The 25,554-nt window shown below is 58.9% G+C and overlaps 2 protein-coding genes and 1 long non-coding RNA gene across 14 annotated transcripts; 2 read left to right on the top strand and 1 right to left on the bottom strand.

Annotated features, from left to right (window-relative positions):
* Positions 1-50: 50 nt before the first annotated feature.
* On the top strand, positions 51-10,027 carry ABI3 (ABI family member 3). 2 transcript variants are annotated; one of them, XM_078437269.2, is made up of 8 exons: positions 51-273; positions 5,059-5,226; positions 6,311-6,487; positions 7,860-7,945; positions 8,074-8,169; positions 8,362-8,510; positions 9,008-9,139; positions 9,517-10,027. In XM_078437269.2, the coding sequence occupies exons 1-8, from the start codon at positions 157-159 to the stop codon at positions 9,678-9,680; spliced, it is 1,089 nt and encodes a 362-aa protein (XP_078293395.1). In that variant the 5' UTR covers positions 51-156; the 3' UTR covers positions 9,681-10,027. The 2 variants fall into 2 exon arrangements, with proteins under 2 accessions (XP_078293395.1, XP_078293394.1); XM_078437268.2 differs by having other exon boundaries at positions 8,359-8,510.
* A 99-nt stretch (positions 10,028-10,126) lies between these two features.
* Positions 10,127-17,218, bottom strand: PHOSPHO1 (phosphoethanolamine/phosphocholine phosphatase 1). Of its 11 annotated transcripts, none has more exons than XM_060646318.3 (7): positions 17,065-17,218; positions 16,446-16,579; positions 15,694-15,792; positions 14,175-14,301; positions 13,787-13,917; positions 12,833-12,954; positions 10,127-12,141 (listed from the first exon to the last, which is right to left on the bottom strand). In XM_060646318.3, the coding sequence occupies exons 5-7, from the start codon at positions 13,829-13,831 to the stop codon at positions 11,256-11,258; spliced, it is 1,053 nt and encodes a 350-aa protein (XP_060502301.3). In that variant the 5' UTR covers positions 13,832-13,917; positions 14,175-14,301; positions 15,694-15,792; positions 16,446-16,579; positions 17,065-17,218; the 3' UTR covers positions 10,127-11,255. The 11 variants fall into 11 exon arrangements, with proteins under 11 accessions (XP_060502301.3, XP_060502300.3, XP_078293401.2 ...); XM_060646317.3 differs by having other exon boundaries at positions 13,787-13,899; positions 17,065-17,217; XM_078437275.2 differs by lacking the exon at positions 12,833-12,954.
* A 182-nt stretch (positions 17,219-17,400) lies between these two features.
* On the top strand, positions 17,401-21,915 carry LOC132687798 (uncharacterized). Its single transcript, XR_009614263.3, has 2 exons — positions 17,401-20,484; positions 20,612-21,915. It is a non-coding gene; the product is annotated as an uncharacterized LOC132687798 (long non-coding RNA).
* Positions 21,916-25,554: the final 3,639 nt, after the last annotated feature.

Genomic DNA, 25,554 nt, shown 5'->3' with positions numbered 1-25,554 from the left:
GAGCCCGCCTGCCCTTTGCAAGCAGGTTTGGGTCTCTCACGCAGAGGAAACCAAAAGCGGTGGGGGGGGGGGGGGAAGGGAGAGCGACCAATCAAGCACAGGGTGAGGCGCAAAACCGGCCGGCTCCCAGGGGAGCCAGCCAGAGGCTGGGGGGCCATGGCCGAGCTACAGCAACTGCAGGAACTTGAGATCCCCACAGGCCGGGAGGCCCTGCGGGGCAACCACAGCGCCCTGCTGCGTGTCGCCGATTACTGCGTGGACAACTACGTGCAGGTAGGCAGACGGGGCACAGGCCCCGAGGGGCCCGGAGCCCAACTCCAAGGCAGGACCACGGGAGCCATTCTGACAGGTGCTGGCGCGTCCTGGGCCCCGGCTGGGAAATACTCCACCCCAGGCCCCGGCTTCTTTCCAGGCCCCCGAAACTTCAGCCCTGGTGCTGTGCTACCCAGCCCGTGCCCACCCCCCCCCCCCAGGTCCCTCCTCTCTCCGGGAGCCTCAGAGACGCCCCGGGACAGGCCACTCGTCTCCTTCCTGGGTCCCGCTCGCACCCAGAGGCCCAAAGCCGCGTCCACATGCAAATGCTGCCGTCATCCTTCCTTTCGCAGGCTGTCTCCAGGTGAGACCTCAGAACTCTCCAAACAGTGAACTTAAGAGAGACCGGGGAGAGAAGCCTCTCCCTGGTATCTGAGTGAGAGGAGACAGACCTCAAGACCAGGCTGGGTTAAAGAGACGGGGTCTGACGCAGAGGCAGGGGAAGGACAACGTGATGGCTGGGAGCCGTCTCCCGGCAAAAGACGACCATCGTGGCGTTTTAGAACAGTTCCCTACATTGTATAGTTGTTCCGAGACCCTCAACGTAGATTCGTGGACCGAGGGAAGAGGGCCGAGGGAAACTTGGCAATGACTGAGCACCTCTGTGTTTTCATTAATGCTCGTAGGCACCTTATGAGACAAGTAGTGTCATTCCTCTTTCGTAGGTGAAGAGCCAGCAGCTCAGGGAGGCAAGGTGATTTGTCCAGGGTCACACAGCTCGGATGTGACAGAGCTCGGCCTCGGCCTCCCGACTTCTGAAACCGGGCTCTCTCCTTTCCCCCTTTCCCCTTCCCTGACATGCCCTATGAGGCAAAGCCAGCTCATTCGCACTGGAAGGCCCAGGGACCTCCCGGCGGGGTCGAAGTGTTGGAAAAAAAAAAAAATAATGAAAGTAGCAAGTGCTTAGGGGAAAATGGCAGATTAAAGAGGGTCGATGATAATAGCAGTTAAAACGCTCTGCACCCTTCCTTTGCACAGGCATGTGGCCCGCATGGCCTCTGTGGGTCCTCACCCCCCCGTCCTGAGAGGGGAGAGGGGCTCTCACTTTACAGCCAGGAGGCTGAGCCTCAGAAAGCCGAGCTCGTTTTCCCGAGGTCCCCAAGCCGGTGGCCGAATCCGGATGCGAACCCAGAACTCTGACTCCAGAGCCCATCCCCAAACCTCTAGGTGAATGTGCGACCCTGAGAAATAATCGGTTTGCAGAGATGTTGAGTGACCCGTTTGTGGAGGACACGGACCGTGTGGCTCGGAAGGCAGCCGGGTTCTCGTGGTGCTGGAGGGCATTCTCTTCTGGACGAGGGCAGAAGGAGTTCTGTCTGTAGCCTCTGTGCACCCCCAGGCCCTTTCAGATGGGTTCTCGCTTCTATTCACCACACGCACAGGGGATTTAGGGGTCACCGAGACCCGAGTCCCAATTTTTTTCTTTTCTTTTTTTAGTGTTTATTCATTTTTGAGAGACAGAGAGACACAGGGCATGAGTGGGGGGAGGGGCAGAGAGCGAGGGAGACACAGAATCCGAAGCAGGCTCCAGGCTCTGAGCCGTCAGCACAGAGCCCGATGCGGGGCTCGAACTCACCAACCTCGAGATCATGCCCTGAGCTGAAGTTGGGCGCTCAACCGCCTGAGCCACCCAGGCGCCCCGACCTGAGTCCGGTTTCTAACTCCGCCGCCTACCAGCGGCAGGACCCGTGGCAAGATACCCTCTGATTCTCACTCCTTTCTTCGGGAAGGTCACACGGGTTCAGTTGTGATCATGGTCAAAGCAGGTAGCCCGGCACCTGGCCCTTAGTGGGGGCGGGGGGTGATAAATGGAAACGATTACCATTGCTGCCATCATCATCATTCATCGGAACGATGAAAGGCACAGGCAGATAATGAAAGTCAATTCCAGCGAGGTGAAGCGGCCCTTGTAAAAATACCGAGGGCATCGAGAGCCCTGACCCAGGTCAGAGACCCCGGACCCCTGCTTCCTTCACTAACTAGTTGACCTCGGTTACCTTACCCGGCCTCTTTGAGCATCTCCGTCTGGGGAGCAAATGCCTATGAGGGGCTTGGGCAACTTCTCAGAACTGCTCTTTTTTTTTTTTTTTTAACATTTATTTATTTTTGAGACAGAGAGAGACAGAGCATGAACGGGGGAGGGGCCGAGAGAGAGGGAGACACAGAATCGGAAGCAGGCTCCAGGCTCCGAGCCATCAGCCCAGAGCCCGACGCGGGGCTCGAACTCACGGACTGTGAGATCGTGACCTGAGCTGGAGTCGGACGCTCAACCGACTGAGCCACCCAGGCGCCCCTCAGAAGTGCTCTTAAACCAGGCCTGGTTCCCATGCCCTTGGGCCTCCCTCAGCCCCAAGGCCCCAACCAGGTGTCAGGAAACCCGTGGGGAATGGGGGAGGGCAGGCTGGGGTCAACTGCAGAGTTCTCGGTCAGAGTCCACTGAGTTTACAGACAAGGTAATTTGCATCATGAATAAGCAGCGGGCCATGAAGGTGGATCTCACACCTGCGTACCTCCAGGCCCGACTGTGGGCCAAGCCCAAACCAGGGGTCAGCAGGTATCCAGGCCCCAGCCTCCCAGAGCTGGGCCCAAGCAGACACTGTGCTATCTGGGCTAACCGTTCCACACATCGGTCCTAGCAGGGGACCTGGGGGGAGGAATCTGGGTGGGGACCAAGGAGGAGTCGTCATTGCCCCATTCTGGGCCTTTGTGTCCTCACCTGTTAAAGAAAGGTCTTGAACTAGAAACTAGACCTGCTATCCTTTCTGGTTTAAACACCCCAGGTTGATTTCAGGTTGATTTCTTCGCCTTTTCAAGGCTCTTGGTTACATACGCTGATGAGGTATAAACTCTGGGCAAATGAGTATCTAGCTGCTGGAACAGAAAGGCAGGGAAGGGCCGCCCACAAGGATCTGGGCCTGCCCTTTGACTCCAGCCTGGCTCAGGCCACCCTGGAGGCATCCTGCTCTAATGGGTTCTACGCCTTCTCTCCGCCGTCGGGCCCTGAGGAGCACGCAAGGGCCTTTAGCAAGGGGGCAGCATGGTGCGTCCTTGTCCGTCAGTGCTCGGGCCTGGCCCAGACTTGCCCTGGACTCACCCCTACCCCCTAGAGAGGGGGACAGGCTAAATCACAGCAGTGTCATGATCTGACCTGAGATGAGGAAGCTGCGTGGGGAACCAAGTAACCAGAGAAGTTTTGCTCCAGTGCCCGTGGTCTGACTGGGCACTGAAAACAAAACAAAACAAGCAAGACAAAACAAACAAACAAACAAGCAAAACCCTCTTCTGTCTTCGGCCATTCCCTGCCCACCGTTCCACGGCTGACTGGCAGTATGACTCCGGCCAGCACCTGGCACAGCGCCTGCCATGCACTAAGGAGATGCCCAGAAAGTGTTTGGGGTCACAATTCATTACTTAACTCACAAACGCGTATTTATTAAATCTCGTCTGTGCGTTGGGCACTATTCCGGGGTAGGGTACAGAATAAAACAGACAGGCTCTCTGCCTTCACCGTGCTTACGTGTTAGTGTATGGGAGGGCGGATGGGAGGGGGAGCCAGGTAATAAAGTAAATAGATCAATCATTTCTGACAGTGCTAGGTGCTATGAGGAAAAGGCTACAGGGGAAACAGGGAAGAGAGCCAATACAGAAATAGGCTAGGAGAATCTTAAGGTGGTAACAAAATATGTCTCTAAGGAGCTGAGACTTAACAACAAGGGTCCTGGAAATAAGTACAGTAAGTGCAAAGGCCCTGAGGTAGAAACAATCTTAGCTTGATCAGGAACAGGAACCTAATGGCCAATGTGCATGGAGGGGGGCGGTGCGTGAGAGGGGGTGGCAAGGGATGAGGGGGGACAGAAAAGCAGAGCCCACCCTGTGGGGCCCTATATAGGCCATGGTTGGAAGTCTAGATTTACCGGATTATCAGTGTATTGTTCCCAATACTCTGAGGGAATGAATGAATGAAGTCACTCGTCTCTGGGCCTCAGTTTCCTTGTCTATAAAATGGACTAGGTCACTGGTTCCCAAACACCACCCCGCGGACTGGAGAAAAACAAGAAACCCGAGAGTCACCTGGGGAGCTTTTAAAGGCACAGACTCATTGACCGCATTTCCAGGGCTTCTGGTTAGAACGGCTGGGATTGGGGCACCCGGGTGGCTCAGTCGGTTAAGTTTCCCACTTCAGCTCAGGTCATGATCTCACGGTTTGTGGGTTCGAGCCCCGCGTCGGGCTCTGGGCTGACAGCTCGGAGCCTGGAGCCTGCTTCGGATTCTGTGTCTCCCTCTCTCTCTGCCCCTCCCTGTCTCTCACATTCTGTCTCTCTCTCTCTTTCAAAAAGAAAGAAAGGAAGGTCTGGGGTGGGGCCTGATGTCAGTTGGTTGCTTCTTAAGTTTGAGACCGTCTCTTCCAGCCAGTACTAGCCTCCCCTTTCCTTTCTCCATTTCCCCCTTTATCCCCAAAGGTCCTCAGGAGGTGGTGGGGTCCATCTTCAGCCCGTCTCTTCCAGGAGGGATATCTTTCCCTCCCCTTGCACCCATTCCTCAGGGCTGCACGTTCGCTCCCCTAATGTCCCCGAGCCCCTCTTCCTACACCATCATTCTTACGGAAACCACGGCAAACCTCCAGCGTTCCCGCTTTCTCCCAGTTCAGCCCCCACATTCCCTCCACCCTCTCCCACCCTACCCGCCCAGCCAAGGATCCAGCGGAATCCTTGGGCTGGCCTCAGACCGGGGCCGTGTGTGTTTCAGGCCACAGACAAGCGGAGGGCGCTGGAGGAGACCATGGCCTTCACCACCCAGGCTCTGGCCAGTGTGGCCTATCAAGTAGGCAACCTGGCCGGACACACTCTGCGGATGCTGGACCTACAGGCGGCCTCCCTGCGGCAGGTCGAAGCCCGTGTGAACACGCTGGGCCAGGTAAGGGGCGTTTCGGAGGGCCTCTTGCACCGGCCCCCCATTCTTCAGCGCCCCCTGCTCGGCCACTTCCTCTGGCGAATACTTTTTCTCGCCTTCCTCCAAATGCCTTCCTCCACCACAGAAGCCTGGCGCTTCCCAAGCATTTTGAGCCTCCTCCTCTCTGGTTATGTCTCCGTGCTGGGCCTTGCCGCCCTCCCAGACTAGGAACTCCTTGAAGGCAGAGCCTTTTCCTGCTCTGAATTCTCGCCGGCGCCGTAGGCAGCAGGCCTGACCAACCCCGGTTGGCCGTACAGGACAAGAAAGAGGAAGAGGGGCCTTGTTTGCATCTCGACCCCGGGGTGGTAACGGGCTAAGTTGTCCTAGACCCGAAGTGTTTGCTGGGCAAGGCCGTCTTCAGCCCTGAAGACAATGCCACCACGAGACAGTGGCCCCCCGCCCATCTAGCACACTCACCCTCCTCCTTCCTTCCTGGATCCCTGGCGGAGGAATTGCCCCATCAACAACACGCTCAGATCCACTGGCACATCAGCCTGGCTTGCCCATCACCCACGTGTTCGCGGCGGGGTGTGTCTTTTCCTCTCCCCCTCCCCCCCCCGCTCCGCGGACCGGAGTTCCCACCCTCTGGATGCTGTGAGTTGCCCCACAGAACATTCCAAGAGGAAGCGAATTCACTTATCCGTCCCCCCAAGAGAGTCAGCTGATACAGCCTCGATTCTCCGCCCCCTCCACGTGGGCCACACCGTCCACCTCCGCTACCGAGCCAACCCGGGGCTCCGGTCTCCTCCCAGCATCTGCAGGGATGCCGGGTTTTCTCTTTTCCGCTGGATCCTGCTCCAGCTAATAATAACCCTCATGCTCTTCCAGCAGGAAGTCTCTCCAAAGTGGCTCCTTCCTCCCCTGGCAACTCTTTTCCCAAATGCTGCGTGGCCTGGGGGGGGAGAAAATGTACTCTTTCTCTGGATCTCTCGGCCTCCCATGGTCCCCACCCCCACCCCAAGTCTCTAGCCTCCTCCTCCCTTCAGAGGAAGGGCACTGGGGCGGAGGCCACCTCCCCCCTCTGTCCCCTCAACCCCTGTCGTGGCAGATGGTGAGTATGCATATGGAGAAGGTGGCCCGAAGGGAGATCGGCACCTTAGCCACTGTCCAGCGGCTGCCCCCTGGCCAGAAAGTCATCGCCCCCGACAGCCTCCCTCCCCTCACGCCTTACTACCGGAGACCTCTCAACTTTGGCTGCCTGGATGACATTGGCCATGGGATCAAGGTAGAGAGAGGGCCCCTCCTCTTCCCCACAACCCACCCTCTCCTGTTCCGTGTCTCCCTTCTCCCCGGGCCCCCAGTTCTCTTCCACGACCATGTTCTTGTCCCAACCCGCAGCCCTTTTTTTCCCCTCACTCTCTGCAGCCATCACCTTAGATGGACCCCTACTCTCCGAGCCCCCTCCCCCTCCTTCCCGGCCCCTCCCTCCATGGCCGCCTTTAACCCTGTCCCCAGATGGTCTGCTGAGGGTGGGGTCCGAGCAACCCCCTTCCGTGGGGGCTGGGTGGGTGTGAAGGGGAAGAGGGGAAGGGAGGATGTCAGGGGCGTGCATGAGAATCGTTCCCCAGCCACACACAGAGAACAGCAACTTCCTCTGTCTGGAGGTTTGAGGTCACCGTGCAGAGCACTCACCCCGGGGGCTGCTGTGGGGGTGGGAAGGGGCAGGGATGTGGCCACTCAGAGGGGACCTGCGAAGCCAGGGGAGCACGGCCACTGACATTTTCTGCTTAGCTCATCTCCTGAGAGGGGGGAGAACACACACGGTCCATTTCGTCAACATGCCAGGCCAGCTTAAGGCTCCCCTGGATCTAAAGGACCTCTTAACACCCTTAACGGCCCGTCTCCCCCAAAAGGGGTCTCGAGAGGGCACTCCCTCCTCCAGCCACCAGGCCTCCCCACCAGTGAGCTCTCCTCATTGTCCAGCTCCGATTCTTTCTTTGCGCCTCAGCTCGGGTCCTTTTTGTCTCGTGCCTCGCGGAGTACAGCAGAGGGCAGCGTTCCCCAGGTCCGCGGACTTGGCGACACCCCACCAGTAACGTGTGGGCTCGCCCTTGCCCTGTGTGCACTTTAAACGCCCTGCCCCTCTCTGTCCTGAGCTGCCCAAAGCCAGCTCTGCAGGCCCACCAAATGACGGGTGGGACATTGCTAAGTGTGATGGTCCCCTCCGCCCCCACCCCACCTCCTGAGCCCCGAGCGCGCGCCTGCCGGGTTAGGATCTATCAGAATTAGAGACCACCAAGCTGGCCACGGAGATGCTTTGGGGAGCGAGGTGCGAGGTGCGGATGCTAGGCTGGGTGGAGGAAGTGGCCGTCAGACCGCGTCTGCTCAGGCTTCCGTCGGGCCTGCGGCCCCGGACTAGAGGCCTGGGGCCCAGGCAACAGCGAGCCGGGCGTGGGGGGCGGGGGTGGGGGGGGTGGGAGAGGGGGCTGGGAAGTGGAAGTGGGAACTTGCTGTGAATGCGCTCTCCCTCCCAGTTCTCGGTGCCTCTCCCTCATTTCCTTTCTGGGACCAGGGAGGGTACTGGGGAGGGGTTCCCATAGACGTCAGCCCTGTCCCCTGCTTCCTCCTCCCCTCCTCCCCCCCCCACCCCCCCGCAGGATCTGAGCACGCAGCTGTCACGGACGGGGACCCTCTCTCGAAAGAGCATCAAGGCGCCTGCGACGCCCGCCTCCGCCACCCTGGGGTGAGGCCTCGCCATCCTCAAACTTCCTCCTCCGCCAGCTGCCCCCCTCCTCCTCCCGGTACCCGACCCCCGCTCGCCCCGGAAGCCTTCCCGGCTCCCCTGACGGCACCCCTCCCCTCCGCCGCCAGGAGGCCACCGCGGATCCCGGAGCCGGTGCAGCTCCCTGTGGTGCCCGACGGCAAGCTCTCCGCCGCCTCGTCTGCCTCTTCCCTGGCCTCTGCAGGGTGAGCCCCACAAGTCCCAGTGAGGGGGTTGAGGGGGCCCCCTACCGGTTGTCAGGGGGACTACTAGGGTCCAGAGGACTCTCATCACAGGCCCCGGGGCTAACGACTGGAGGGGCGGGGCCAGCTGGGGGATGCTGTTAGGGGAGGTGTCCCCCAACCTAGCCGAGCCCCGCTTTCTCTGGACTTCAGCAGCGCCGAAGGTGTGGGTGGGGTGTCCGCGACCAAGGGGCAGGCAGCACCCCCACCTCTCCCCAGCCCCGTGGCTCCGCCTCCTCCACCGGCCACCACGGAAGTCTTCCTGCCGCCCCCTCCGCTGGAGGAAGTGTCCCTGCCCCTGCTGGGTAAGGAGCCCCGCTCTCTCCTGGCTCCACTGTCGGGGGCGGGGTGGGGGGGGGTCTCTTCTCACCTCCTAACACCCCACCCCACCCCACCCCTATCCCTCTGCCTGGAATTGGCTCGCCTCAACTCAGCGCCTGCTTTCTACCGGGCTCTGTGTTCAAGCTCCCCCTCCATTTTCTCGCTTGACCTTAACAGCCCTACGAGGGTGTTCACACTCTGACTTAACAGGTGCAGTCGGGGCTGACAGGTTAAATTAAGTCGCTTGCCCCAGGGTCACCCAGCTCAGTGGCAGAGCTACACTGCTCAGTATTTTTGTGTTTGCTGAGCGCCGACTGCATTCTAGAGATCCGGTGGGGGGGACCGTGGTGGTGGAAGGCTGCAGAAAGATGACCTCCGATGGGTAGATCCTGGAGCCTTGCTTCCGAACAGTGAAGTTTTCTGGGGCCAGTGGAGGGGGTTCCCGGTGCATATTTGCAGGCTTTCTGCTTTCCCCTCCCAGCACCAGAGCTGCCCCTGGACCTGCCCCCTCCTCCACCCCTGGACGTCCATGAGCTGGGACTGCCACATCTGCCCCCACCAGGCTTCGGGCCAGAGGAGCCTAGCTGGGTCCCTGCCGCATACCTGGAGAAAGGTACCTGACTCCCGGGACTAGGGATCCCCCCACCCCTAATACTCTAGAATCTTCAAGGGTGTGAGCCTGCTACACACACACACACACACACACACACACACACACACACCCTATTTTCTGATGAGCTGACCGAACGTTCACCCAGGAGTGGTGAACCAAGCTGGACAGACAGGCAGCTGGCCCGGCACTGAATAGTAATCCGGCTGGGGAGGGGTCCCAAGAGTTTTGGAGAAGACACTCCCCCCCCCCCGCCCCCATCCCACTCCCTGCAGCCGCCTCCCCTAGACGTTGCCTGGAATCCCGTCCAGGGGCCCCTGCACCCCCCCATGGTAAGGCAAGAGGCGCGTCTCACGGCACCCTCTCCTCCCGCCCTGCAGTGGTGACGCTGTACCCATACACCCGCCAGAAGGACAACGAACTCTCCTTCTCTAAGGGCACCGTCATCTGCATCACACGCCGCTACTCCGATGGCTGGTGTGAGGGCGTCAGCTCGGAGGGGACTGGATTCTTCCCAGGGAACTACGTGGAGCCCAGCTGCTGACAGCCTGGGGCTTTCTGAGCTCCCGCCCGGAGCACTGCGCTGCGAGCCTCTTGAGCTCCAGTGCAAAGTCAGCTCCAGAGTCAAGGCGGGACCCGGCCTGCCCACCTGTGAGCTGTGCCCGCCCCTTCCCCCTCCTTTCGGTGGTGGGAAGGGGTCCTGGGGAGAGAAGGGATGTATCCGAAGGCCTGCCGCAGACAGGAAAGAACCGGAAGCCAAGGACTTTGGTGATCTTGTCCACAGAAGACCCACCCCTCCATGCAGCACTGAGTGCCAACTTTGAATAAAACTCTGATGACCTCCTGGTGATTGCCCCGCAGGGCTGGGGGCCCAGAGAGGAGGGAGTTAAAGGCTCCTGCTCATTACTGAGCCCCCACTCTGCTGCCGCTGGCAGCAGTCTGTCCCCGTCTCTTCCGTCCTCGTGAGGTGGCCCCTACGCCAGCCCCCTGGTGCCCCCTCTGCATTGACTGAATCTCCTTTTTTGGCCCGTTGCTCGCTGTGTTACTGTTCGGGTTGGGCTGCCCGAGCCGGGCGCTCTTCCCAGAGTGGGGACCAATTCCCCCGCTGACGTGGGGCTCTCTGGGAGCAGGGGTCGCCTCACCCTCACCCTCCGGACACCGGCGCGAGAGACCTCAGTCAGCTCTTTGCCCTTCACCTCCTTTATAGCGGTAGAACACCAAAGAGGGAGGAGGGGCTTGGCTTTCGCTGGCTCTGCTTGAAAACATCATGGCTTTCTGTTCCATACGGGAGGAGGGGGGCGCAGAGGGCTCAGCCCGCGGGGCGACTTTGGTAAAGTCCCTGGTCTTTTGCTGCATAGACGAGGCTGGGGTGAGAGGAGGAGACACCGTCGCGCGCGGCGAGGTCCCTGGCTGGAAGGACCCGAGCCGGACTGTGCGCTACCTCGTTCCACCACCAGGAGGCGACTGTTCCCTCCGGCTTTTTTTTTTTTTTTTTTTTTTTCCTTCCCCCTTTGGGGAGGCTGGCAGGGCGGGCGCGGGAAGGGGGGCAAAAAGGAAAAAGGGTGTAGTGTGGGGACGCAATAGGTGAAGCGAGATTTAGGCCTGAGGCCCTCGGCAGAGGGCTTCCTCTCTCCCCGCCGGGACTGCGGCGCGGCCGGGAGGATTTCGGGACCGGGGTCCCCTTGAGAGAAGACTGGGGGAGAGGGAAGGTTTCGCGGCCCAAGGCAGCAGTGAAAGCAGTGGGAGATGTTCCTTTCCCCCACCCCGCCAGGGAACCCCTGCCTCTCCGTTCGGAGGGCGAGGTCTTTTTGGAAAACACGGCTGCCTTCCAGGCATGCGCACCACCCCGGTGGGGGGCCCGACTCCAGAATTTAACATTGCAGTGGAACTGGGTCGGGGCGGGGGGCGGCCGAGCCGGGTTAACTGCATAGATAGGGACGGCTCCGAACTCTCTCCCCCGGCCCCCAGGTGGACGAGCCCGGAGTTCCCGAAATTCCCGGAGGGACATACCAAGGCGAAAGGGAAAAGGGAGTAGGAAAACTAGGTTTTGTACTTCCCGATCTCCCCGCCCCCACCCCGCCCCCTTCTCCGCCCGGGCGCCCCCTGCAGGCCGCGGTCCTCAGCACGTCTTCAGCACCTGTTGGAGGTGGAGGCGCACGTCGGTGGCCGTCTCCCAGGGCACCACGCCGGCGCGGAAGGCGCTGGGCTCGGCCTTCTGCGCCTCTTGGATCAGGCGGTGCATGGGGTAGCCGCGGCGCGGGAAGGCCACGTCGCCGCCCGCCAGCAGCCCCATGGGGCAGAAGTCGTTGGCGCCGTCGCCCACGTAGAAGAGGCGCTCGAAGTGCACGCCGTCGTGGGCCCGCTCGCGCAGGTAGTCGCTGAGCACCTTGTGCTTGCACATGTTGGCGGGGCAGCGCGCGCAGCTGTGCGTGTGGAAGGGCCGCAGCGCCAGCAGCCCCCGCGCGTCGGGCCCCGACGGGTTGCTGAGGATGCGGCGGAACAGGCCGTGGTGGCCGGCGGCGCGCAGCGCGCTCTCCACGCCGAAGGTGTTGGCATCCGAGATGAGAATGACCTCGAAGCAGGAGCCCTGCTTGGCCACAAATTGCAGCAGGTCGCTCATGCCGGGCGACAGGGGCAGGGCCTCGTAGATGGCGCGCAGGTCCCGCGGCCGCACGCCCTGCTCGCCCAGGTACTGGAAGACGCGCTGCATGTATTCGTTGTAGAAACCCTCGCGGTAGGTGGCCCGCAGGCTCTCGGGCAGCCGCTGGCCCGGCGCGGCGCGCACGATCGAGTCGTCGCTGTTTTCGTCCACGATCGTCTCGTCGAAGTCGAAGGTCAGGAGGAAGCGCGGCGCGCCCTGCGCCGCCATCCCGCCGTCCTGGGAGCAGGGGGGAGAGGAGCAGGAGGAGGAGGAGGAGGGAGCAAGCGAGAGGGGGCGCGGCGCGAGCCGGCCGGGGAGAGGCTGGTTAGCGGGCCACGGCCAGAGGCGCTGGCACATCCAAGACCTGAGGAGGACCCAAGGCTGGTTAAGCTGGGCGGAGTCCCCAACGCCGCCGCCCTCTCCCCAGCCTTCCCTGCCCACCCCGTCGGCACCTCTCTGCGAACTGTGCCGGGCGTCTGGCCTCAGAAGACCATCCTCCTCCGGACCCCAGGAGGGCGTCCTTGGCACCTGTCTCTGCTACTCTCATCTGGGGCCACTGAGACTTAACGGGGTCAGCTTAAAAGAGGGGAAGAGCAGCTTCCAACGGGTCACTCCTTTGGGGAGGTTTCTGGACGAGGCCGTTCTGGAGGCTCCCAGGGACCCCGGTTGGTGGTGTGGAGTCCTCTCCGCACCCTTCTTCCCTGACAAACACAGGCAAGGGAGGCTGGGCGCTCATCCCACTGAAGCAGCCTCCTCCTTCCCTTTTTGGGCCGTGTCCCCTCGATGGGACTGTGGACAATAAGGAGCCAGGCGCCAGGGAACACTGTTGGTATCATCCAAGGCATGTGGATTGCGAATGCCAGGTCCTTGAGCCTCCATAGGAGCTAAGGGCTGCCAGAGAACTGAAGTTTAGCTCTTGGAATAACCAGGCCGGCGAGGTGACCCAGGACGGCTCTCTGGGCGCTGTGGCTAGCGGGGGTCCAAGGATGGGACACTGCTTCTCCAGGGAGTTTCTAGGGCCCTGTGCTGACAGCTCATTGTCACTAATCACTTGCCAATTCCCTGGGAGGAACACGTCAGCGGGTGGGGTTTCTGCCAGAGTCCGAAGGAAGTGGGCACCAAGAGAAGCAGTGGGGCCTGGGGAGGTAGGAGCTTCCCGAGCCAGGCTGAGACATACCTGGGAGACAGGTGAGGGAGAGGAAAGAGAGCAGCGTGGCTGAAAAGGCAGAGGGGAAGGGGAAGGGGGCGGGCGCCTGGCAGGGAAGGAGAAGGCTAGGAGGAGGTCGTGCCAGGGGAGCCTAGAGGCGGACCGGACAGGGAGACAGAGTGGGGATGGGGGCTCCAGGAAGTGGGGGCCTCGGGCCAGCGCCCCCCACCTCCAGAGGACATGGGAGAGGATAGGGGACAACAGGGCATGTGTGAGGCACAAAGAAAGGCAAGCAGATGGAGACCGCAGAAGTCCTCAGAGGCCTGTCCCCGCCACCTTGCCTGCCCGCCGCGGTACATGACCGGGTGGCAGAGAGCAAATCGCGTGCAGCTTCAGAATATCCCCCACGCTGCCTTTCTCCCGCCTGGCCTCCCACCCCAGTTAGTCCAGACGGGCCCACTCTTCCTTCTGGTTTCTTCCTAAGTCGCTCTCTGATATTCCTGTGATGCTTCTGGCCCGGCCCGCCTTGTGAAACAGAAGTCCAAGGTCTCAGTTTCGGAGCTGGGATGTGAACCTAGCTCTCTGCCTCCCTAATAGAACTGTCCCTTTGAACTCGTCCCTGGGGTCACCCTCTGGTCTCACTGACTTCCATCTGGGAGTCTCAGGGGCCCCGGATCCCTGGAGTTGACGATGTAAATAAAGCCTCAGGCCCCCACACCTGGGATGGAAATTTCCAGGGATTAGTGGAGGCCCAGGAGAGACGAGGATAGGCCAGAAAGGGGCTGGATAGGGCTGCTTCCACCGCAGCAGGGGAAGGGGGCTGAGGCCTCATCCTGAGAAATCCCCAGAGGGACCCACTTACCCTAGACAGGCATCGGAGGCCAGCAACTGGAAAACACCCACTCATCGTTGGTACATCACCCTGGGCACCGCCTGCAGGGACTCTGTGGGGCCTCCAGCCGTCGTCCAGAGCTCCTGACAACCACACAAGGTCTGTTGGAGGGTGCCCGCAGCTAGCTTTGTTTCCACCATGAATGATGGCCTGCTTCCGTCTCCTCTGCTGAGGATGAACCACCCCCAGGGGCTCCGTAAAAACCCCTCAAATAGACACAGTTCTCCCAGGCGGCCAAGCCCTTGCGAGACATCGTCTTCACAACCCCCCCCCCCCCCCCCCCCGGCAACATTCGAGAGGTTAAAGGTGACATTATCGGAGACCCAGAGAGAGGTTAACCGACATAAAGGTCACTCACTGTAAGTGGCAAAGACAGATCGCGAAACGAGAACTTGGCGTCTGAGGTGAACGTGCCCCAGGCTGTGCTGTTTCCACGGGGAGCCTGGTTCACGAACTGCTGGCCACAGCCTTGCGTGCTCTCTGCCCTTAAAGGGGGAGGGGCAGGTGACCAGGCTCATTGTACCACAGGTGGCCGGGGGTGGGGCAACAGGACCCCTGGGCATCACAGGTGATCAGAGACTGGCCTCCCTGGTGCCTTCAGAGCTTGGCCATCGGCCGGGAGTCAGTTTGGAATTTCTGCGGGGCTTTGCTGTGTGGCTCTGGGGACACGGTTTAGCTTTGTGGGGGTTTCACCAACTCGGCTACAGAGGATGCCACCTACAGCTCCCACTGCCTCCCCATGCCCCATCCCTCCGCTCTGCCCCTGGGGTTGAATGAGCGACTAGAAGAAGCTGGGCCAGATCTGGAAAAATATTGAGAACCCACGACTAGCCGCGCAAAAGAACAAGTGTCTGGCTGGTTGCTGCCCTCTGGTGGTGACAGCGGATGACACTGGAAACCCCTGACTTTGTCAAGGTGACACTCACCCCAGATCATCCCAGAACATCAGGGAGAACCTCTTGCCCCCAAGACAGAGACTGGGACATCCCAGCAACAGGACACAGGTCAGAGGGACAGGCCGTATCACCTCGAGCCACCCCAATCCCACCCCCCCATTCCTGAACCATACGTGCACTGAGCCCTTATGACAGGGATGGATGTGGGTCTCAGCCTTTCCCTTAAGAACTTTTAATCTAGGAATTGGGAAAGGCAGCCGAAGCCGGATGGGGCAGGGGGCAAAAAAGGGAAGCAGTTGGGGGGAAGGGATCAAGAAGATGGGGGGGGGGAAGGGGAGGGAGGCATGGGGACGTTGGAATGGCATGTTTTGGAGGATGGGAGGGGTGTCCCCAGGCCCTATCTGGAGGGAGTTCCAACCTTCCAGAAGCCTGCCTGATATCCCGTGTCCGTCCCCAGGCCTAGTGCATTGGTGGAGAAAGGTCAAGGGATACCCCTCCCGTGGTAGAAACAAGCAGGGTCAGACACAGACACGTGCCGCGCTGGGCACGGGGAGACAAGTGAGCGGGAAATACAAAGATACAAAAAGAACACAGGCCGCTCAAGCAGAGAGCAACTTTCATCCCATAGAAAAGGGTCTCCTTGTGTCGGTTGCCCCTTGTTTCTCTTTCTTCAAAAAAAAAAAATTTTTTTTGGTAGAATATTCTACCGATTTTCAGTTGTGTACAAAACTTATGCATCAGAGCAAACGATACATTTCATCTATTCAGGGAAAATGAGTTGAATATTTACTGTTTGGTGAACTGCCTCTGTTTCTTTTCGTTCCCCAGAGCAGAAAGCCAGGCATCCTGGGTTTCTTCCCCCGGAAGCTGAGCAGGGCCAGGCAGCCACCCCCCAACCCCCAACCCTTACCCCCACAGCAAGCAGAGGGTCCCAGGCCCTCCTGGGATCTCATTCTCATGACGTTCAAAAAGCGAACTCACCTCTGGCAGCTTTGTCCTAAGTGACCAAATTCTTTCGTGGTCACCAAAAAGAGTCCCTCAGAGAAAAGGGAGATGGGGTCTCTGAGCTTCTCCAGATGGCTAGAGCAGAGAGAGGAGAGAGGGGGTTTTGTTAAGGGTGGCAGGGGGTCCACATTCTAGTCCCCTCGAAAAGCGGTGCCTGCCTACCCGATTCCGTATCAGATCGCCGGATTCCTCCTTGCTCCCTCCTGCCTTTTACAACAAATGCTTATAGATGACATTTGTGGGAATGGGGTGGCAGATGGGGCAGGGAAACAGGCCCCTCTTTGGCATGGGCCCTAAGTTTGAAAGTCCCCTCTTAATGAATGGGTGGAGCTCACAGGACAGGCTTTGGGGACAGTTTCCCCCAGGAAATGTGCCGGAGAGGGATGGGGGTGGGGAGTGAGGACCCTGGAGATATCATAGTGACAAGCCCCCTGCCCAAGACCGAACCTTCTGGTATCAATCACTAGGAATTGGATGTCACAACTAAGCTGAGGTTTTCTCCCTTTCCCGGGCAGTATTCCCAACGTCACCATGGTCTCTTCCTTCTCGCTACCACCAGCAGCAAATAGGAAAAAACCCGAGGCCCAGAGAGGTCAAGCTAACATCCTGGAGGTCGCACAGCGTCAGATTCAGGATTAGAACTTAGGAGTCCCTGGTGGCTCTTGGGACAGCGGCAGCCAGAGAGCGTCCCCTATCGCCCCGGAGACCCCCTTGAGCTGTGAGCTTACTGTTCTGACTAGCTGGCGTGATGACCTGTAGCCCCGGTGTCGGTGCAGAAGCTGAGACCAGGAGCCTCCTCTGGGCTCACCCTGCTTGGGTGGACAAGCTGGAAGGGGATCCTCAGTGGACAGGGAGGTGGCAGCTGCCGGTGGAGTGGGGGGAGAGATATTTTTAGAGGTGGCTGGAAAGCAGGCACTCTGGCACACCCCCAGCTGGCGGGTGCTTCGCTCCAATGCGGGGCGGGGGGGGGGTGCGCAGCTCGGGGAGCCCAGGGGGGCTCGTGGGTGGCGGGGAGCAAGGGGGGGGGCACAGATTCCTTCGCTTTGCCCGAGTAGGGGACAGAGGGCTACCCGGGCACGAGGTTCCCGGGGTAGCAGGAAGAAGGAGGACTCATTTCTCCGCTCCAGGGGCTCCCCCCACTGACACGCGTGAAGGAGCGCCCTCAAACTCCACACAGCCCCCACCCCGCACTGGGACCCCAGCCCTCCCCTATACCTCCGGGAGCGCAGGACTCACGCGGGGAGCGGCGGCGGCAGAGGTCTGTCCCGGCTTAGTTTGGAGTGCAAAGAGTGGGGGAGAGGGGCTAGCTGAGGTATCTGGGCGCAGGATGGGCTAAGGGGTGCTTACGGGAATTGGAGGGGACGCGGTGTCTTGTCCACCCCCGGATTTCTGGGCTCCGGCTCACGAGTCCCTCCAGTCCCGAGGGGCCGTGGATGATGTGCGTCTGGGCCGTCCCCTCCACCTGCCCCCCATCTCCCCCCCCCACCCCCCACGGGCTGCCGCCGCGTCCCCTTTAAATGCCCGGGAGCCGGAGCCCGAGCCGCGGCTGGCGCTGCGGCTGCCGCAGCACCCGGGCCCACCGCAGTCCCCTCACGTCACAAGCGACTGTCCAATCACAGAGGTGCCGGCGCACATCAAAGGGGCGGGCCGCCCGCGGGCCACGCCTCCCGGCTGCCCGGGAGGCTCCCGGAGCCGGAGCGAAGGTGGGATTGCGCGCAGGGCGGGGAGAGGGCAGGGGAGAGGGCAGGGGAGGCGGGACGGAGCGCGTCCCTCCCGAGGAGCGTGGGTGGGGGACACCCTCGCTGGAGCGGCTGCGGGGGTCTACGTGCAGCCCCGCCCGTACACCCAGAAGTGTCAGGGCTGTGCCTCCAGGGCGCTGAGCCCTGAGCTTTGCAGAAATGCACCCCCACGCCCAGCCCTCGTTCCCTTCTTCTCTCCGAAGCCTGGCGGTAGGTACGGCTTGACCCAGCCCGGGGAAAGCAGTTCCTCTCCCACGTGCGCGTCGCTCTGTCCTCCGCGCGCGGAGTCCCAGCACCTCGCCTCTTGGGACCCTTCCCCCGTTACAGGTTACGGGGGATGGCCGGGAGAGAGACTCTTCCACTCCCCCTACCCCATAAACCCTGATTTAAGGACCCAACTGTTTGCCCTTTGCAAGTGATGTTGTAAATAAAAAAACCCGCTTTCGAGAGTCCGTGCCTAGCCACGCTCCCCTGCTCCCCTACCCCCGACTGCCCTGCAGCCGGATGGTTGAAGAGAAGATTCTGTTTTGAGAGCAGAGAGCTGAAACTTGTATATACTGAGAACGTGCTCTGAACCAGACGCTGTACTAGGTCGCTGCACTTACGGTTGAATAGTCACAACAGGGGAAATTATTTGCCCCGGTTCAGACCCAGGCACACCTGGCTCATGGGGTCACAAAGGAAATGTGTGGATGCAGAGATTAGGCGCTGCCTGGGTCTAACCGCCCCCCCTCCCCCACCCCCACCCCGCCCCTGCTCCACTCCTCCAAGAGAGCCAGCAGATGCAAAGGCCCTGTGTGATGTGGCATCCGATGGCGCTGGAAACCAGAGAGGGAATGCGGGTCAGCAAGGAATTACCCTGTGTCGGGGGGGGGGGGGGGGGGGGGGAGCTGGGGGTACATGAAAGAAGCGGACAGATGTGTGCCATGTTTCCACATACACAAAGGAGAACGAATGCTTTACAGCTGCTTAAAACCCTCGACAGTGACTTCTAGTGTCCCAACTCTGTCCCTGGCTTGCTGCTCATGCCTCTGTCCTCACTGCCCACCCTTTCTTCCAGCACTCTGGCACACCTGATCTTTCCTGGGGACCTCTGTCCTCAAGTACGCTCCTGCCCCATTTGCTGGGCAAGTCCAGCCTCTCCTGGAGCTCCTTCTGGAGCTCCTTCTTTTTTTTTTTTTTTAATGTTTGTTTATTTTTGAGAGTGAGAGAAAGCGTGGCGGGGGGGGGGGTGGGCAGAGAGAGAGAGGGAGACAGAGAATGACGGGAAGCAGGCTCTGTGCGGACAGCAGACAGCCTGATGCGGGGCTCGAACTCACGAACTGTAAGATCACGACCTGCACCCATGTCAGGCGCTCAAATGACTGAGCCACCCAGGCGCCCCCTGAAGCTCCTCCTGAAACTGACTTGTGTGCTTCCAGAACTTGTGGTTAATGCCGTCAGTATGTTTCCATGTGTCAGTTCGTGTGATCCTCACCACTCTGTGAAACCGCTCCTTTCGCTGTAGGGAGATCAAGGCAGGAAGAGTGGAGCTGACCCAGCCGGGGAACGCTGGAGGTGGTCTTCCAGCCTGGTTGTCTCAACCATTACCCCACACCTTCTGGCCTGTAAGCAACAGGAAGGCGGAGACCACATTTGTATTATTGGTTCTACCTAGTGCCTCGTTTGTGTCTGCTCCGTTGTTGAATCTCCTCGCTACCAAGTCCCTCCAGTATCATCCCCATTTCACAACGGGGAAATTGACACTCAGAGAGGTCAAATGGCTTGCCCAGGGTCACATGCCCCAAGGAGGTACCGATTCAAACCCTGATCCTGATGTAATTAACAGCCCTCTCAGCTATTTCCAGATTCACTGCTGGGGCTGGGGCTGGGGCTGGGGGTGGGGTGGGCGGGTAACTTTTCTGGTGCTTACAGTAAGCGAGTTCTTACTGCCCACCTCTGCCTGCCAGCCACGGGAGCACCAAAACTCACAGGAGCCACGTGCAAGGCGCCTTTGTGGAATAAATCTAGAAACTCCCAGTTCCCCCTACACGGAACTTTTTCGGACACAATCCTGCCTCTCTTAAACTTTCCCCCCTCGTTGTGCCAATGAACACCGTTGGGCGATTGGACAAGCCTCCTCCCGTGGGATTCACCTTAGAACTCTCCGGTCAGTCAATCTGGCAGAGAGAGCTTGTGGGGACAGGGGACTCTGGTGAACCCTGATTCAGGTGTCCAGGTACGGGGCTTTCCAGGTGGCCTTCACAAAGAGGGTGTGACTCTTTTTTTTTTTTTTTTTTTCTTAATTCAAACTCTTGTGTCTTTCAAACTCTCGTGTCTGACTTGCAATAGGTCTCTTCCAGGGAGCTGAAGAGGGCGTGACTCTCGCCTCAGGTTTTGGTGTCACAGCCAGAGAGGCCAGGAATCCAGGACCAGGGACTCCAGCTCTGCAATAGACCTGGTGGGGGGAGGGGCCAGGGCTAGAGGGAGGGGCCGATCCTACACTCCACCTGCGGGAAGGAGGATTTTGTGCTGGGCACGTAATCAATCCCCACAACAACCCTGGCAAGATGGGTTTTTAATATTCTCCGTAATACAAGTGAAAAAGCAGAAGCTTGGGGACATTAAGAAAGCGCCTTGCCCAAGGACGCTGTGTGGCAAGTGGCGGTCAGCCCAGATGTTCAGGTCTGCACTTCTCTGTAGAAGGCGGAGGGCCTTCAGTGACCTGGCACCGGACGCAGGTGGGCTTAGCGCAAGAGGCCCCCGGGAGCGCCCCCTTCAGGCAGTTCTGCGAGTTCTGTTGTGGGTCCCTTGGGTCTAAGGCGTTGTGCTGGGGGGGGGGGGGGGGGGGCTTAGGGACCAGAGCCGAATACATCCTCTTTCAGGTCTCTTGTCTTCTTCCTAGCCAGCAATCACTAGCATTGATGGAGCGCTCGCTGTGCGCCAAGCGGTGTTCTAGAAGCCTCAGGTCTCTTCCTGCTCGCATCAACCTAGGACCTGTTAGCCCGGCCATTTTACAGACGGAGACAAATGAGGCACAGAGTGGTATGTAATTTGTCGAAGGTCACAGAGCTAGGCAGTGGCGAAAGCAGGATTTGAGCTCAGGCAGTCAGCTGCAGGGTTCCTTTTTTTTTTTTTTTAAGTTAGTTAATTAATTAATTTGTTTGTTTGTTTAGAGAGGGGAGGGCAAGGCAGAGAGAGAGAGAGTGAGAACGGGGCTCCGTCTCATGAACAGTGAGATCACGACCTAAACAAATTGAGTCCAATGCTCAACCGACTGAGCCACCCAGGCGCTCCCCGTGGGTGCTTGCATTCATTCCGCGAGTATTAACTGTACCAGGCACTGGGAGATCAGACACTGAGGAGACGTGGACCCTGCCCTCAAGGAGCTTACAGTCGAGAGAGGAGACGGAGACCAGCCAACAGGCCTTCCCGAAAGAGTGGCGGAGAACATATCTGTTCTACCTGTGACCACCAGGGCGATTCTGTCACGGACTTCAGCAGCTGGGACCTGAGGTGCCTCCGGGAGAAGGAGGAGACTCATAATCCAGGGCTCAGTTCCCCCAGGGGTGCCCCCTTCTGACCACTCTCCTTCCCTGTCCCACCCCAACTCCTGCCCTTGCTGTGGCTGCTGGCTTCCCCTCCTGTCTTTCCCCACGTCCCCCTCCCCAAGCAGCCTGGAGACACTCCAGGGCAACCTTCTCCCCACCCCAGGCAGTCCCTCTCCCACAACAGACTCACCCCTACAGGGCTGTTCGCTGTCCCCGCTCAGTAAGCAGCGAGGATAGGGCATCAGGAGACAGTGAGAGTGCAAACACCCATTCTGCTACCTGGGACACACACACAGCAGGTGGAGTGAGAGAGTAACCCCCCAGGGTCCCCTCTGGGCCAGGAAGTCCTTGCAGTCTGACTCAAATCCCACCTGCTAGGGCACTTCCTCTCATTTGGCCTCTAAGACACCTTCCCTCGGGGTAACGGCTATCGGAGACTTGAAATACGCCACTCCAATTCCTTCATTTTTGCAAATGTCACATTAAAGTGAACAAGGTGATTTCGCCTCTGCCTGCTTCACGTCCTTGGTTGCTTCTTGCATCCTTGTCCCCCTCCCTCTGTGTAATAACCTTCTTTTGGACTTACAAATGTGCTACCGCAGGCCCTTTGCACTTGCTGTAGCCTCTTTCCAGAGGACTTCCTAGCCCATTGATGGGCTCCCACTGAGTTCAGGGCTCAGCTCATCTGTCACTTCTTTTTTTTTTTTTTATTTAATTTTTTTTTTAACGTTTATTTATTTTTGAGACAGAGAGAGACAGAGCATGAACGGGGGAGGGGCAGAGAGAGAGGGAGACACAGAATCGGAAGCAGGCTTCAGGCTCTGAGCCATCAGCCCAGAGCCCGACGCGGGGCTCGAACTCACGGATGGCGAGATCGTGACCTGAGCTGAAGTCGGATGCTTAACCGACTGAGCCACCCAGGCGCCCCTCATCTGTCACTTCTAAAAGGAAACTGGGCCTCCCCAGACACCCTCCCTCTCCTCCGGAGATAAGGACCTCTGATCACACACCTCCACAGCACCCTGGCCTCTCCTGGCTGGTTAATATCTGCTTCCATTAGACTGTCAGCTCCACGGGGACAGGCACCATAATGGGTTTGCTCCCATGGTGGTTAGGTGCTGGGGAGCACCCCGTGCACGCCTTGATCTGGAGTAGCTGCTCAAAAAAATATATTTGTGGCCTGAATGACTGCAGGATTCCCAATCCAGGCCTGGAATGACCCAAGGCTGGGTCGTCTGACTGGGAGGGGCGGGGGATGTGCTCACAAAAGGAAGGACCAGCAGCTAAGGGCTCCAGGGAGGAATCTGTCCACCCTCAAGGCAGGTCTGTGCTGGAGAAGAGGCACCGTCCAGAATCAGGTCCAGCCAAAACGAGAGCCCCTTGTTTTACCAGCAAGCTGTGTAACTTACAACACACTCTCTGCAATTCACATTATTCTCCTGATGCCGGAAATGGGTCCGGGAGAGGTTAGGTGAGTCCAAGGTGGCGAAGGCAACACCCGAATGCAGGTCTTTTGAACCCAGCCAGCTTTGCCGAGGCCAAGTGTACAAGGGGAGAGGATGCGTTGCCAGCCAGCAAAGATTCCAAGATTCTGGCCTTCGGGCCATTATTTGACTCCTTCTGGGGTTTTTTATTCGTTCACGTAGGCGTGCATTCATTCATCGGTTCGGGAGACACGTGCTCCAGTCGACCACTGCCTTCGAGAAGGCCATAGTCCAGTGCTGGCCTTGGGAATCTGGGGTCCATCTGTGATTGGCCTGAGCTTATCATGGATAATTTTTGTGTGTTTACGTATAACTGTCCATTTTTCACGTAAACTTTCAAAAAGCTTCCACGACTCCAGCCGTCCTTCCCTCCCCGCTCTGCAAAACGTTTAAGAATCACCGGCTAACTCGGTATAAAAGGACAGCAGCCCCTGTGCTCGTCAGTCCGTCCCGCCTGTTTGGGTGACGAAGGCCCCAACACATGACCACGTCTGGTCCAAGTGATAAACCTGCTGTCTGGCCCGCATGACTCACCCAAGGCGCTGCCGACCTGGGACAGCTGCTCTCAGCCAGCGCTCTGGGAAGAGAACCGTATAGAAACACACACACACACACACACACACATGCGCGCGTGCGCCACCCCCAGCTCTAAAACGGCTCCTGACTCCAGGAAGATACTTTGGTTTTTCCCTCCCGTATGAGCAACAGCTGCCCACGATGGTGACATATACTGAGGGCGTGTGTGTGTCAAACACTGTGATGCCTAGCGCCTCGTCTTTTTACATCCCCACGGCAGGCCTCCGCGTCTAGGAACTTGCCCAAGGTCACACGTCAGGGGAGAGGTGGGGGTGGGGGTGCGGGGGCCGAGGAGAGCAGCAGGTGTTCATGATCCTTCGGGGCTGAGCCCACACCCTGGTGTCCACGCCGTCATGCCCGCGCCTCCCACGCTGTACCAGAGTCGGTCTGAGTGACCAGTGGCGCTGGGCAGAAGCCAAGGCCCGGCTCAGCCGGTGCGGGTCAGGACAGACGATGCTTCATCTTAGGCGCTCTCTCTCACTCTCTTGCTCTCCCCTCTTTCTGGATCGTCGCTCGGCCGCCAGGCTTCCCTACGGGGGACGCTCCCAAGGCAAGGAACTGAATTCAGCCTCGGGCCAGCAGCCAGGGCAGACCCGGCGACAACCCCATGAGTGAGTTTGGGCGTAGCCCTTCCAGCCCCAGTCAGGCTTCGAGGTGACTCGGCCATCTCGTCGGGGCACTTGGAGAACTAAACGCTGGTTTTCAGCTGCTGACTTTTTGGGGTGATCCGTGACTCAGCAATAGAGAACCAGAAATACACCTGTAAACACAATTGCTATGGTTCTCACATTCTATTAAAGGAGGCAGACCGTGGAAGGAAGGAAGGAAGGGCGGGGGGAGAGAGGGAAAGAACCCAGTATGTCAGATAGCAGGAAGTGCTATGGAAAAAAATAAAGCAGGGAAATGGTGGCGGGGGGGGGGGGGGGGGAGCTTCGATTTAAGTAGGGGGCCTAAGAAAAGTCTGACGGAGAAGGGGTCAGTTAAGCAAAGACCCGAGAGAGTGAGCGCTATAGAAATCTGAGGGGAAAAGAGAATCAGGCAGCACGAACAGCACGTGCAAAGGCCCTGGGGTGGGAGCATGTCTAGATCACGTGACCCGCCCAGGGCACCAACTTCGTATATTTTGCCACTGGATTGATTGTCCTCACCAGGCCTGTCTTGGGCCATCTCATCCTGCGGCCTCCAGGAGTGGGGAGGTGGCCTGCTGAGCCCCCACTGCTCTCTTCTTCTCTCCCTTGACCTTGGCTTCATGGCGGTGGTCCTGGGAGTGGGTCTCAGGTTCTCAGGACGTGGAAGTGGCCGCACAGGCAGATCTTCCCAGCCTCCAGGCAGGGCGGGTGACCCGGGGCAAATCCAAGCGAGACGGCAGGACAAGAGAAATGACGGAGGAAATGCGATTTGGACACACAGATACTCAAATTTCAGAGGCCCTCCACTAATTTATGGGGCTGACTGGTAGAAAAATCTAACTCCAATCCTACTGCTATAGTTGTAGGTTATTCTTTGCCATTTTCCTTTTTTGAAGCAAGCAAAATACAAAGCGTCTCCGTGTCATAGCAGAAAGTGCCCCAAACCGCCCATTTGATATGCACACTCGCCCTCCTTCTCAGTGACAGATGTTGCTTGTAAGTGACCCATGGCCTGAGGACTCCCTCTTTCTGTGCCCTCCTCCTCCTCAACCCAGGGATGCCTGCCATGTCCTTTCTGCGTCCTCAGAATCCCTCAGGGCTCCCCACAAGCAGGCCCATGGCCATAGCCACCGTATTTTCCAGATCAGGATGGACAGATCAGTGCAGGAAGCCTGAAGTTACACACAGAGGGTGAAGGGACAGAGCCTGAAGACGGGGTTTCCTGGGACAATCAAGGGCACAAAGTAGCAAGTCTTTCTCCAAGAGACCCACTCATCCCAGGGGACAGAGGAATTGTTTATTTACTTACTCATGTATTCTTTCAACAAATTTTTCATGAACCAGGACTGGCCTTGGTTCTGGAGGAACAATATAAGCAAGACAGAGTTCCTGCCCTGGGAGTGCTTACAGTCTGCTAGGGAGACAGACAAGGCGCATCAGCAGGGGCCTAGTGATTCTGGTGAACATGGGAGGGACATCCAACCCAGTTCAAGGGGGAGGACCAGAGGCGTGTATACGTGTGGTGATGTCAGGGGAAGATTCCATGAGAAGTGCTTTCTAAGCCAAGACCTGCAGGATGCATAGGAGTTGGATAAAGAGGAAAACTTTAAAGAGGGAGAGCTCGTGCAAAGGTCCTGAGGTCTGAGAGGTGGTAGAAAGGGCAGAAGACAGAGGGTCTTGTGAGCTTCTTCCCTAAGGGCCATGGGGAACCGCTGCAGGTTTGGAGCGAGGGGCTGACACAATCACATCTGTGTTTTAGGAAGATCACTTGTGTTGCTGTTACTGGCTGCCCCTCCTTCTTTTCATGGCCCTGTGGCTGAGCAGGGTGGCCTTTGGGGAGACCACAGCCCAGGCCAGCCCAGTTCTCAGAGTGTCGGGA

The sequence above is a fragment of the Panthera onca genome, chromosome E1 (genome assembly GCF_046562875.1).
Source record: "Panthera onca isolate mPanOnc1 chromosome E1, mPanOnc1 haplotype 2, whole genome shotgun sequence".
NCBI lineage: Eukaryota > Metazoa > Chordata > Mammalia > Carnivora > Felidae > Panthera > Panthera onca.
This window is presented reverse-complemented; position numbering and strand designations above follow the sequence as displayed.